The following is a 12,640-nucleotide window of genomic DNA, read 5'->3' as shown; positions in this document are numbered from 1 at the left end:
TTTAGGCCTGGGAGGTGCCACCAAGTCCACTCAAACCCTTCGTACAAAGGAAGACCCTGGGGCCGGGAGAGTGAGGTGCTGTGTCCGTGTGTAGTGAAGGGCAGAGCAGGGGCCAGACCAGGCCATTGGTTCTCAGAGCCGCCCTCCTGCCGCTTTGGTTTCATCAGCTTTCACAGTAAGGCTGTTGTTCAAGGGTCCACCTTGCCATCACCTGAATGCCCCCGGGCTGCGGGAAAGGTATGACATCTCTGTCACTGAGTGGCGTGAGAGGGACAGAAAAGCTGAGGGAAGGATGTGAGCCCTGTTCTGGGGACCAGTGTCGGAACCGGGGAGGGCAGCGGCCACCGTCCTCAAGGGGCTTTTACGGTGTCATTAGCAGAAAGAAGACGTACTTACCCAGGCAGGTGCCAGGCGAACCCCTCAGGCAAGAAGCACTAAGGCTTCAGGCGACGGGAGGAGGTGGGGTCCTAAGGGAAGGTGTCACAGAAAAGTCCATTCGATGCATCACCCAACAGAGGGCCGCTGCTCCGAGGAGGACACACTGCGGGGGTCCTTACAGGGTTACCCTCGGGCAGTGATACAGTCACGTAGCCTGCAGGGCAGGGACAGTCCGCGGCCTGCACTGGGTCTGCAGGTTCCTGCTGGATGTGATTTGAATCCACACTCCTGATGGGAATGGCCGGGGTGGGGCGGGGCGTGGCTTCAGGGCCGAGGGCGTCCGCACTTTATCCCCACACCGAGCCGGACCCTTGCTCTTAGCCCAGCCTCACTGCCGTGTGTGAGCCAGGCCCTTGGCCACGTGTGTTTCCATCTCCAAGAGCTTAACTTCCTCAGGTGCAATGGAAGTCTGTCTCCCCCCTCAGGAAACAGTGGTGTCGTCTTGGGGTGAAGTGAGCAGTGCTGGCTGACACCCCTGTACCCTGTGCGTCCCGCAGTGTCCTGGGAGAAGGTGCGCATCCCCGGCGTGCTCCAGCGGCTCGGGGGCACCTACTTTGTGGTCGCCGTGTTGGAGCTGCTCTTTGCCAAGCCCGTGCCTGAGATGTGCACCTCGGTGAGAAACCCTGCATTAAAGAAGGGGGAGAGGTCCCTGTTTAGGTGCTAGAACTTTCTTTAGTTTTGAGTGCAGTACCAGATACTACAAGACTCTTTAACTCAGTCAAAAACATTCATTTTTCTCTTCAATTAGTTATTTTTATTTAGTCTTTATATCTTTTTTTTTTAATTGTGGTAAAAAACACGTAACATGAGATCTACCCTCTTCACACATATTTCAGTTTCCATTAATCAAATGAATGTGATGGCGTTAAATAACATCACCATCTTCTAGTTGGCTGGTCCAGCCTCTTGGGGGAATTACTGCCAGGTTTTCAATTTCCTGGTGGTAAAGACACACAAAAACCTCACAGAACATTTCAGTGTCTATACATATGCTGCAGAGGTTTGACTTGGACAGTGCCAAGGTCGGGCCAGGAGATGACAGTTCCGCCCTGGGCTGCTTCCTGTTTCTTCTTTGTAAGAAGTATGTGAGCATCTCACCTCTTTTATAATTACTTCCTGTCTTATTATAAATGGCTGAGTTGAGTCTACTCAGATGACAGCTATTTTTTTTCCCTCAATGGAAGTAAAACTTCAGGTGGAAATGTTTCAATCCTTCCATTTGGGGTCCTACTTCACAGTAAGTTAATAAAGCTGTATTGGTTGTCCAGCTCCTTCCTATGTGGGTAACTAGCAAATTCATCACTGAATCTCAGGTTCTCTTGGTTTTTCTTGTAACGATCCCTCGGTTGTATGTGCTTGGAGCGCATTTACACTTCACTCCTTCGCACCGCGCCCCCCAGCCCCCGCTGGCGCACCTGTGCCCTCTGCTGTAGACTACGGAAGGCACGCGGGGGCTGCACGTGCACACGTGAACCTGACCTTGCTGGCTGTGGGGGACCGGAGGGTCTGCGAGGCTCGTCCAGGTCCCACAGTGGAGCCCAGGGCTGGGGGGACACCAGGAGTGGTGGGCTGCACCTCTCCTTCCTTCAACCAGAAGAGCTCCAAAAGCTTAAATTTTATTTTCCGTTTTAAAAATATAGCTGTATTTCTTTCTTTTAATTTAATTTAATTTATTTATTTTTGGCTGTGTTGGGTCTTCATTGCTGCGCGCAGGCTTTCTCTAGTTGCAGTGAAGGGGGTTACTCTTCGTTGTGGTGCACAGGCTTCTCATTGCGGTGGCTTCTCTTGTTGCGGAGCACGGGCTCTAGGCACGCAGACTTCAGTAGTTGTGGCACGCGGGCGGGCTCAGTAGTTGTGGCTCGCAGGCTCTAGAGCACAGGCTCAGTAGTTGTGGCGCACAGGCTTAGTTGCTCCGTGGCACGTGGGATCTTCCCGGACCAGGGCTCGAACCCGTGTCCCCTGCATTAGCAGGCGGATTCTTAACCACTGCGCCACCAGGGAAGTCCCTTTATTTCTTTTTAAAATAATAGCTTTATTGAGATATAATTCACATACCATAAAGCTTACACATTTGAGGCGTAAAATTGAGGGATATTTAGTATATTCACAGAGTTATGCAGTCGTCACCACTGTCTAATTCTAGAACAATTTCATTATCCCCCAAAACACCCTGTCCTCACTACCAGCCACTCTCCAACCCCAGATCCCCCCAGCCCTAGGCAACCCCTAATCTACTCTCTGTCTATAGATCTGCCTGTTCTGGACATGTCATAGAAATGGAGTTATAGAATATGTGGCTTTTTGTGTCTGGCTTCTCTCATTTAGCAGAATATTTTTTGAGGTTTATCCATGTTATACCATCAGCACTTGATTCTTTTTTACTTCTGAATAATACTCCATTTTATGAATGTACCACATTTTGTATCCAGTCATCAGGTGATGGATATTTGACTTGTTTTCACTTTCTGGCTATTATGCATTATGATTCTATGTCCATTTGTGTACAAGTTTTTGTACGAACATCTCTTTTCAGATCTCGGGTATAGGAGTGGAATTGTCCACTGATTTCTTCTTAACTGGCATTTTACTGTGCTATATCATAGAGATGAAGCATCTAGACCACATACCACATATGGAATAAACACGCGTCTATTTTTTGTTACTACCATAAAGGCCAAGAGGAGCGTCACAGAGAATTTTCTGAGTACATGTACTGGACTGTGTATTGTTTCCCATTCCACTTGCTTTTAGTTTACGTTTTTTATGCCCTGCCCCTGCAGGAGAGAAGCTGCTTTTCTCTGCTGGATATCACATCCAGCTGGCCCCAGTGGCTCTTCGTCCTGATGCTGGAAGGTGTTTGGCTGGCCTTGACCTTCTTCTTACCTGTTCCCGGATGCCCTACGTGAGCCAGCCCTGCGGGAAACCCCTTTTTGCCAAGTCCGAGCCCCTGGGTTACAGCTGTCGGATTTCCCACACTGGGACCTCCCTTCCTCTCTCTCTCTTCTCCCCTTGTGTGGGAGGGGGTTTGGGCACGTGTCCAGAGGCCTGTCTCCGTGAGGTTTTCCAGGGTCGGTGGGACGGACGTTGGGCCCCCGCCTCACCCCTCGGGCAGCCGGCGAGTCAGGGGCCCCGCAGTGGACGTGCATGGCGCCCCGGGGTCGTCAGGCTGGTGGGTGTTTGCGGCTCTCTGTGGGCACGCACGTCACCAGTGTACATCCCCCCGCTCCTAAGTCTGGTGGGTGAAGTGCATGTTCTCGCTTCCCCAGCGGCTATCTGGGCCCCGGGGGCCTCGGAGACTGGGGCAAGTACCCGAATTGCACGGGAGGCGCTGCCGGCTACATTGACCGCCTGCTCCTGGGAGGCCATCACCTTTACCAGCATCCTTCCTCGGCTGTGAGTGAGCGCGGCTCCGACTTGGAACCAGATGCTGAGGGGAAGGACGGGAAAGAGCCAACTCCGAACTGTGTCCATGAAATAGACTAGGGTGGAGCGAAGTTTTATTTGAAAAGTTGGCTGACTTCACAGACTTGAGTTTAATGTTGGTTGTGGGCGGCGTGTAGACGTTTCTTTGGCTGTTGAAGTGAGACTGCCTGGTGTCAGGTGTGCAGCAAGGTGCTTTCTTGTACATCTCAGGTATGGGGACAGCTCCCCGTGCGGGAGGTCTGTCAGCCAGTGCTTTTGGGATCAGCACGTGTGGGGCTGGAGGAAGCAGGACGGGGCAGTGGGGACAGCCACATGCAGGCCCCCGCTGGTCTCCTGGGGGCTGGGGCGGCCCCTCAGGGTTGTTCTCAGTGGAGTGAGGGACCAGGCCCTAGACATCCCTGGTGGGATGTGATGGCCTGGCCAGGGGGTGACTCCTGAGGGGCAGCTCTCTTCAGGGACAAATCCAGAAGCGGCTGAGAGCTTTGGGCCATGAATATGTCTAGCAGCGGGGGGAGTGGATGCTTTAATTGCAAAAGGGGTGGGACGGACGGGCGGGGGCCGGATAGCTGCGCGGTGCCTTCCAGCACCCACTGCAATGACTGGTTCCAAATTTCTGCCGTTTCTACAATAACGATTTCTTTTATAATGAAATAATACAAAGGTATTTTTTTTATCGTTATTTGCCTTAAAAGAAGAAAGGAAGCTGTCGGTGTTACAGTAGGGTTGGCCGCAAAGAGTAAAGCTGAAAATTAGAAGGTGTCACGTGTGGTGTTTGAAGCTGGTTAGGGACGCGTAGTGTCACAGCCACAGGGCCCAGCACGGTCTCCCGGGCCGCCTGAGGTCCAGGCGGCTGCACTGCGCCAGGGCTCACGTCTGTGTTCCCTTCCAGAGTGTCACATGCCACACACTTTCTTGGCCAGAAGTATTCTGCTCGTCATCCCCATAAGTTAGCAGTGAATTTCTGCAGCAAAACCAAAAATGTTGAATACTGGGGTGTAGCCAAGTTTGCGTTTTGTCTGCGAGTTGTTGTGTGCTTTTTGCGATCCTTGGGTGAGTCCCGCCTTCTTGTCCTGCCCTGTCAGGTGCTGTATCACACCGAGGTGGCCTACGACCCAGAAGGCATCCTGGGGACCATCAACTCCATCGTGATGGCGTTTTTAGGAGTTCAGGTATTTGTTCATTTCATGAGAATGTGTGTTCCTGACAGTTCATGATTATTGATTCATTACTAATCCAAAAACCATTTGATTAAAATAAGTAACTGGAAGCACATCTTCTGTGTTTCAGACCTAATAAATTCTGTTTATATTTGACAGGTTGTCAAAACCAGAGGTTGCTAAAATTTAGCACATTCGAATAATTAGGTATAATTCCTATATTCTCCAAAGAAGTTATTCATATGGCTCATCTCGGCAGTGGGTACACAGCAGCCCCTGGCTGAGAGGGGTCCCTGCTGGGCTGGCAGTCTTTGGAAGGTCACCTGTCACCTTATGTGTACAGTTGACACAGTTTCAGGTTATGCCTATTTTATGCCAAAGTCAGTACAGGTTGTTCTTGGTTTCTCTCACATGCAGTTTTGTTAGGATTCTGAGCAGTCTAGATTTTCCTTGTTGAAGTTCTCCTTATTGGTGTTTGAAACTATTATTTGAGGGGAGATGACGGGGAGGGGAAAGACCGGGTCCAGCCTCCCGGGGGGACTCTGCCACGGTGAAAATGCTCCGCGTGTGCTGTCCATGAGGCCGCTGAGTCCTCAGACGTGGCTGGTCTGACGGAGGAACTGGTTTTTAATTTTACGTCATTTAAATTTAAACTGAAATTGTCACAGGTGGCCAGTGGCTCCCACGTGGGACAGTGCAGGTCTACAGCATATACATTTTGGTGATTAAATAATTTCCTATCTAGAGATACTGCCTTTCTGTCTGCAGCACTTTAGAGTTTACATTGGGTGCTTTTATTCATAAATGCATTTAATCCCCCCACATGCTCTCCAGGGAAATCTGCGCCTGCAGGAGCAGCCGAGGGTGGGTGGTGAGGAGTACAGACCGGCGCCGGTGCCTGGACTTGACCCCGCTTACTAGCTGGGTCATCCCGGGAGTGTTACTGCACCCTCTGTGATGCAGTGGCACCTAAATAAGTTAATTCACATAAGGTTCTAAGAATGGGACATTCATAAATTTTAGCTATTATAAGTTATTATTAACACTTTCTCTGATGTTTCCAGAAATTAATTCCTAATTTGCAGGGGGGCGGGGCTATGCAAAGTCCAGATTTTTCTCTTTTTAAAGTGTTTCCCTGCCTCTGGGTCCACCCTGTTCTGTCCCTCTTCTGTACCCCTGCCAGACTGGGCCATCTAGCAGGCCAGCCTGAGCTGGTCCCTTGTCACTTTGGGGGGAAAAGTGACTTTCCTTGGCTCCCATCCCCTGTGGGAGAAAGCTCGTGCCTACCTGCTCCCACCTTCCCACCTCCGCCCACCCCCGGCCTTTCTGAGTTGCCTGCAGCAGCTCGGGGAGGCTGTGCGTTTTCACCCGTGTGACATACTACTGTGCATGCTGTTCCTTCCTGCCCAGACACTGTTCCTGCTTTGTGCTCATAGCCTCAGCCTGGCGGTACCGCCTCTGCACATCCCCTTCCCTCCCTCCTTCCCTCCCTCCCTCCCCGGTGGTCCCTGTGCCTCTAGGCCTCCACTAGCCAAGGGCAGGGGTACCGTTCATCCCCTTGTAACCCCAGTGCCTGCAGGTGAGTCTGCCTGTCGAGCGGTTAGGACAGTGGATGAGTATGAAGTAAGAACACATCGCAGGCGATTCTCTTGGTCATACTGTGCGTTTTCTTCCCCAGGCAGGGAAAATACTCCTGTATTACAAGGATCAGACCAAAGGCATCCTGATCAGATTCGCTGCCTGGGGTTGTTTTCTTGTAAGTAGCAGATGGTCCTCACTGAAATTCCTTCTCTTCACACATACACATTTCAAAGACATAAAATGTTTAGTGACCGGCTGTGTGATAGACAGCAGCTGTCACTTCGCATCGGTAACATTCTTCACTTGAATATCAGAGAGGAAAAGTCTCGACATCTAAGTTCTCAGGTTGATTTTCTTAGGAAAATGTCTTTATAAATAAGTCAATGAAGATATGAGGAAATGGAGCGGAGGTGTGGGTTCTGGGGGGGACCTTTGCCAGAAGGACCAGGCCAATGATAACAGGTTCAGTGGGGGCAAAAGATAAGCTTGGCTGTTCCTTTCACCCCTGACCTGGCAGTCATGTTTCCTCCACGGATTCACTCCAGTTGATCAGTTCGTTTACCTTCAACTCAGAGTAATGCTGAAAAGAGGTTTTTTGGAGAACATTTTTAGTTACACATCTTAAAAAAAACTTCCAGTTAAAAGAATAAAACGGAGAGCACAGTTTTCAGCCTTCCCTAAGCAATTAAGTCACTCCTGTTTTTCAGTTTTGAACCACAATTGTTTCTTGAGATGATGTAAAAAACTTTAACATCTTTCTCCCCGCTTCTAGGGGTTTATTTCTGTTGCTTTGACAAAGGCTTCCGAAAATGAAGGCTTTATTCCAGTCAACAAAAACCTCTGGTAGGTACAGAAAGCCTGTCATTTTCACATCCGGTCGGGCTGCCGTTGGATGTGCTCTCGGGAACCCTGAGATGCCCGCTGTCCCCCAGGTCCATCTCCTATGTCACCACGCTGAGCTCTTTCGCCTTCTTCATCCTGCTGGTCCTGTACCCCGTTGTGGACGTGAAGGGGCTGTGGACGGGAACCCCGTTCTTCTACCCGGGTGAGTCCCCCCACCAACCGGCCCCAGGCCTCACGGAGGAGGGGACCCAGCGGACGGGCCAGAGGCCGCGGGTGCCGGGTGTATCCAAGGTGCCGGCCGAGTGGGTCCGAGGGGGTCCACGCAGGGCGTCGCTGGGCCTGTCCCCGAGCAGCCCCACCCCGTTTTAGCATTTAGGTTGTGGGATCATAAGTGCACCCCTCTGGCCACTTCAGGCACGTCATGCAGTCCCTCGAGCTTCAGAAACAGGGCTGTGCTTTCTCATGTAAACCCACTGCCCTGCAGGCGGTGCCGAAGAGACACCATGCGGAGATGCACGCGTTCTGCCCGAGACGAGAGACAGCAGATGACTTCAGTGACTCGTTTCAGCCCCGAGTCCAGTAACAGTTTATACTCGTTGGTCCTCAAGTTTTCTGTGTAGAGAATATAAATGACTCATTCTGGCTTTCCTTTCAGATTTCGTATTCCAGAATTACACTTACCAAAGGAATGTTTTCTAATAATTTTTGGATAAGGTTTACACTCAGATCTCTAAGATTCGCATCACTTATTTTTGGCGTAGCCAATAACAAGTGGGCACGTTTTCTTTTTTCACTGAACTAAAGGCAAATTTCAAGAGTTAAGTCGATAACCAGCTGTGTTTCCCCAGGCATGAACTCGATCTTGGTGTACGTGGGCCACGAAGTCTTCGCCAACTACTTCCCCTTCCGGTGGAGGCTGGGAGACAGCGAGGCGCACAAGGAGCATCTCGTTCAGAACACAGTCGCCACTGCTCTCTGGGTGCTCATCGCCTACGTTCTCTATAAGAAGAAGGTGTTTTGGAAAATCTGAGGCCGCAGCTGAGATGCGTTGCTGGCGGACGACAGGGCCTGGGGCCTCATTAAAAAGAGCCATTCGTTATAAAACTGCATATTTCCAGGTTATTGGGGGAGATGTGGACGTGCTCAGGCTGGTTGATTGGACATGGCTCCTCTGACTCTGTGTACGTGAGACTCAGACATCTGAAACGTAACTGTCTTTTCTCTCCACCTTCTGTAGAAATGGATGCCTTTGCAACTTCATTCTAAGGATTTCTCCTTTAGTTTTTCACAAGGGCGTTAACCAGGCCATTTTCCTTCTGTGACCACCTAAGGTCTGATCTTACTGATCTTCTTTCCTGCAGACTGTCTTTCTGTGCTGGTCCACGCCGACCAAGATACCACCGTTTCTGTTGTGTCTGACTGTGAAGCTCATTGGGTATGGTGTGTAGTAACACAGTCTAATATATTTCGGTTACGTACAGTTTAGTATTTCAAGAAAGTCCAAGTAATCTCCTTTCAGATCTGTAAGTAACTGGTGGGTCCAAAAAAATGCTTTTCTATCAGAAGCCATTTTCTCCTTTTCCTCACTTGCAAAACAAGTGAAACAGTAGATGTGTTATTCCCAGCCATCCTTGCATATACCCATCTCTCTACCCACCCACCTCCTGCCTGTCTGTCTTTCTGTCTGTGTGTCTGGGTGGTAGCTGGTCCCCCAGGCCATCCTCTGTCTCTAGGAAGAGAGAGAAGCTCATGGTCATGGCCGGGCTCCTGCTGTGGCATCCTTGCCGGGTCAGACGCCAGGCAGGTCCCATCACAACGAGGGACACGGTGCTGCCCGCTCAGCTCCCCTCCAGCTCTGAGACCCAGCGGGGTGGGAGACATCGGTGGCATTTCTGAAATCCTTAGAAAAATAATTTTGTTACAGAAAACTCTTCAAAATAAATGAGAAGTTTAAAAAACTCTCATCAGAGTAACTCTTTTCAGAATGACCCTCCACAATGGAGGCGGCTTTCCTGCTTGGAATCACCAAACTGAAGAAGTGTTTCTCAGGAGTGAAGGAGGAGAACACAGAGGACCAGCACTCCCGTTTTGCAGCATCCTACTTAGGGATTTTCTGTGAGAATTCCACGTTGAAGGAAGCTGTGGCAATAGGTTGCTTTGGAGCATCCTTGCGTGGTGAGACGGGGTCACTTCGACCTGTCCCCTGATGTCAGCTATCACCCTGCATGGATAGTGAGTTTCCAGCTACCCCATCTCTACCCGAACTCTCATCCAAACTTGTACCTGTCCGCCTGGGTGTCCGCCAGCATTCAGGCTCCCCCCCCTCCACCCTCTCTTCTCAAACACAAGCCTTTCCGGCTTGGATTGTCCCAGCTCTGCAGACAGGTGACCCTCTGTCTCTCGGATAAAACTGTCTTTCACCCGCTTTACCTCCTCTGTCCCCCTTTCCCATGTTTAGTCATTGCCAAGTCGTCGCATTTCTCACGTGCACTGCCTGTTACTCTTGCCCAGATGCCAAGAGGAATCATTTTTCAACCGGCCTCCTTCCCTCGCTCCCTCCTTCTGTAAAGTCACTGCCCTCTGCCCCAGATTACACTGCATAAACAGAGCCTGACTCGCATCACCTCCTTACAAGCGCTTGCCCTGAAGGTGGAACAGCTTTGCTGGCAGGTAGAGCCGTCCTCCGCTGAGCCCAGCACAGCTTCTCGGCTCCCTGCCAGCCCCCTGGACCCAGCCTGCTATTTGCAGCCCCATCAGCTGCCTCCTGCCCCTGACTTTGCTTAGTCCCCTTAATTTTCTCCCATCGACGCTTGACCTATCACATTCGCCCCCTGCTTCTAAGGCACCTTCTCTAATCTCTTAGTCTTGTCCCTAAGTAATAGTTTCTTCCTCTGGGTTCTCGTCGTATCTGGTTGGGCTCAGTCTCGTGGCACCTGTTGCTCTCTGCCTTGTATGACAGCGACGTGGGTCCATGACCAGCTTCCCGCGCTGGACTGAGCTTGTGGAGGATGAGGCACGCTCCTCACGCGCAGGCGCTAAATAAGCGTGTGTGAGAGCAAAATGGGGTGGTGGGCTTGCTTTCGCGTGTATCTGGAGCTAACGTGTGTGTGCGCGTGTGTGTGGGTGTGTGTGTGTGCACGCACGCGTGCACGGGGGGAGAGCTGTCATCTTTGAGGAAACCCCTCTCTTGCGGTGCACCTTTGTGGGTGGTCATGGCTGTGTCACCCCGAATCTCAGCAGGCAAGGCTGAGCTGGGCCTCTCCAGAAGCAGTTCTCAAGTTGGGGTGTCGCATCGGTTAGGATGTTGAGCCGGACGGAGCAGGAACTCCCCATCCAGCTGGGTTATAAGGAGAGCATCGCACATAAGTAGTCCCAAGGCGGGTGGGCTCCAGCTCAGCCAGCTCGCTTCACGGCCGAGATGCCCGCCCCATTGCCATCACGACAGACACACGCACTCAGCCAACGCCCCACGGGAGGGAGCGGGCATCCCCTCTGTGCCTCATAACGTTCTTGGCCGGAAAACGCTCCCCAAACTGTGCAAAACCAGCCGTGACAAGGGAGCTTGGACTGGCCTGGCCCGGGGCTGAGCGGGGACAGCTGGCACCTCCCTGGGGAGGGCAGGGAGTGTGCGGGGTGAGTGGCGGAGTGGGACATGGCGGTGGGGACAGCCCTGTGCAGCGGTGGCTGCAGAAGACACGTGTCACAGTGCGTCCTGTGGGGAAGTTGGGCGGAGTCCTCGTGTAACAAAGCAGAAAGTACTGTCCTGGAGTGGGGATGTAATAATTGGACATTGTTTATTCAGTTTTTGCACTTATATTCCTAATTCCACTTTATAATTAGGTGAATAAACTGCTGCTCTTACACTTTACCTCACTTCATTCTGGCCCATAAAGGGCCTCATTCATAAATGCACAATAATCCCGTTTGTATCAGACAGTATCAGCTTAAATGAAAGTCAACATACTAGTTTTTATTTTTCCTTTAATGTAGTCCTGTTTTCCAAATAAATGGGGGTGACAAATGGACTTTGAGAAATTTTCTCAACAAATCAAACTGCCTTTCAGAAAGAGAGTTCCATCAATTGTAAAAAACTAGGGGTAGATCTTTAAAAATCCTAAGCCGTACGCTGTAGAAGCCATGGCCCTATGAACAATGCAGCTTCTGAGGTGTTAAACACACCTTTTGTTTAAACTTTGAAATTAGGCGGGAAAACGCATCGCCAGTGGTGGTCTTCAGTTGCATATCTGTGTAATCTGTTTTCACTGGTGTAGCAAGCCACCAGTTTTCTCCCAGTAATCAGTTTTTGTTGGGCATTAGTTCCAAAACATTGTTTTTTTTCAGGCTACATGCGTTTCCAATTTCAAAGTTGATAGAAATGCTAGATGTTTGCGTCATGTCATAAGATGCTCCAGACCCTGTAACCCCCTTATCTAATTATGTATGTGCAAACACTGCGCCAGATAAAAGATGCCGGCATCCTGCTAGCTTTCCTTTGCAGAATCCATCCCAAACGCAGCTGTAAGGACAGCTGGCCTCACTCCCTGCAGGGCCAAGCCCACGGCTTCCCACGGTATCCATTACCATCTCGGGTCTGGTGGGATTCTGTCCTGACTGCTGGATTTTCTCTATAGAGGTCAGTTCTTTTTCTGATTTTCCCACCTTTCATGGCTGTTAGTTCTTGCGTTTTATCTTATTAGAGGTCACACCCTTCCACTTCGATAAATAGAGTTTTTCTTCTATTTGATTAACCTCTGTGTCATTTGGCTTGTAAAGTGGTACCTCCATCCAAATCCTGCCTGTTACAGCTCTGCCCAGGAGACAGCTTACATCAGTTTAACAAATCACAGGCAAAGCCGGCCCTTGTCAAAGATGAACAAAGCCACAGGCTGCTAAAGCGGTGAGGGCAATGGAAAGAGGGTCCAGCATGATCGGAACTAGTTTCCTGAAACAGAAGGCTGGAGTTTGAAAGGCTGACTGGCTTTGAAAAGGCACCGGGAGCTGGGATGGGATTGGTCCACGTGACTGGGCCACCTGGGTTTGTTCACTGGTGCTTTTACGGAAGAGAAACAAACTTCTATCCTTATGGCAGGAGGCGGTGGTGCCACATGAAGCAAGGTACCCACGGAATTAGTCCCCATCCTCCCCGGATGTTTACATTTCAGAGAGAGCTCCTGGAGGAAACAGTTCTGGGTGGCAGT

General features: G+C 50.7%; 1 protein-coding gene across 3 annotated transcripts in view; it reads left to right on the top strand.

The window, feature by feature from the left end:
* Window positions 1–11,303, top strand: part of HGSNAT (heparan-alpha-glucosaminide N-acetyltransferase) — a 50,181-nt gene extending 38,878 nt beyond the window's left edge. Inside the window, exons 11-19 of one of the 3 annotated variants that reach the window (XM_036838668.1) lie at window positions 936–1,051; window positions 3,219–3,340; window positions 3,705–3,831; window positions 4,944–5,030; window positions 6,697–6,774; window positions 7,372–7,442; window positions 7,532–7,644; window positions 8,291–8,623; window positions 9,426–11,303. In XM_036838668.1, the coding sequence (XP_036694563.1) occupies window positions 936–1,051; window positions 3,219–3,340; window positions 3,705–3,831; window positions 4,944–5,030; window positions 6,697–6,774; window positions 7,372–7,442; window positions 7,532–7,644; window positions 8,291–8,472 (896 nt within the window). In that variant the 3' untranslated portion in view covers window positions 8,473–8,623; window positions 9,426–11,303. Of the gene's footprint in view, window positions 1–935; window positions 1,052–3,218; window positions 3,341–3,704; window positions 3,832–4,943; window positions 5,031–6,696; window positions 6,775–7,371; window positions 7,443–7,531; window positions 7,645–8,290; window positions 9,383–9,425 lie in introns of those variants that run through there. The other 2 variants (XM_036838670.1, XM_036838669.1) reach the window with 2 other exon arrangements.
* The last annotated feature ends 1,337 nt before the right edge of the window (window positions 11,304–12,640 follow it).

The sequence above is a fragment of the Balaenoptera musculus genome, chromosome 21, assembly GCF_009873245.2.
Source record: "Balaenoptera musculus isolate JJ_BM4_2016_0621 chromosome 21, mBalMus1.pri.v3, whole genome shotgun sequence".
NCBI classification, from domain to species: Eukaryota; Metazoa; Chordata; class Mammalia; order Artiodactyla; family Balaenopteridae; genus Balaenoptera; species Balaenoptera musculus.
The sequence above is the reverse complement of the archived record's forward strand: the minus strand, read 5'-3'. Positions and strand labels throughout refer to the sequence as shown.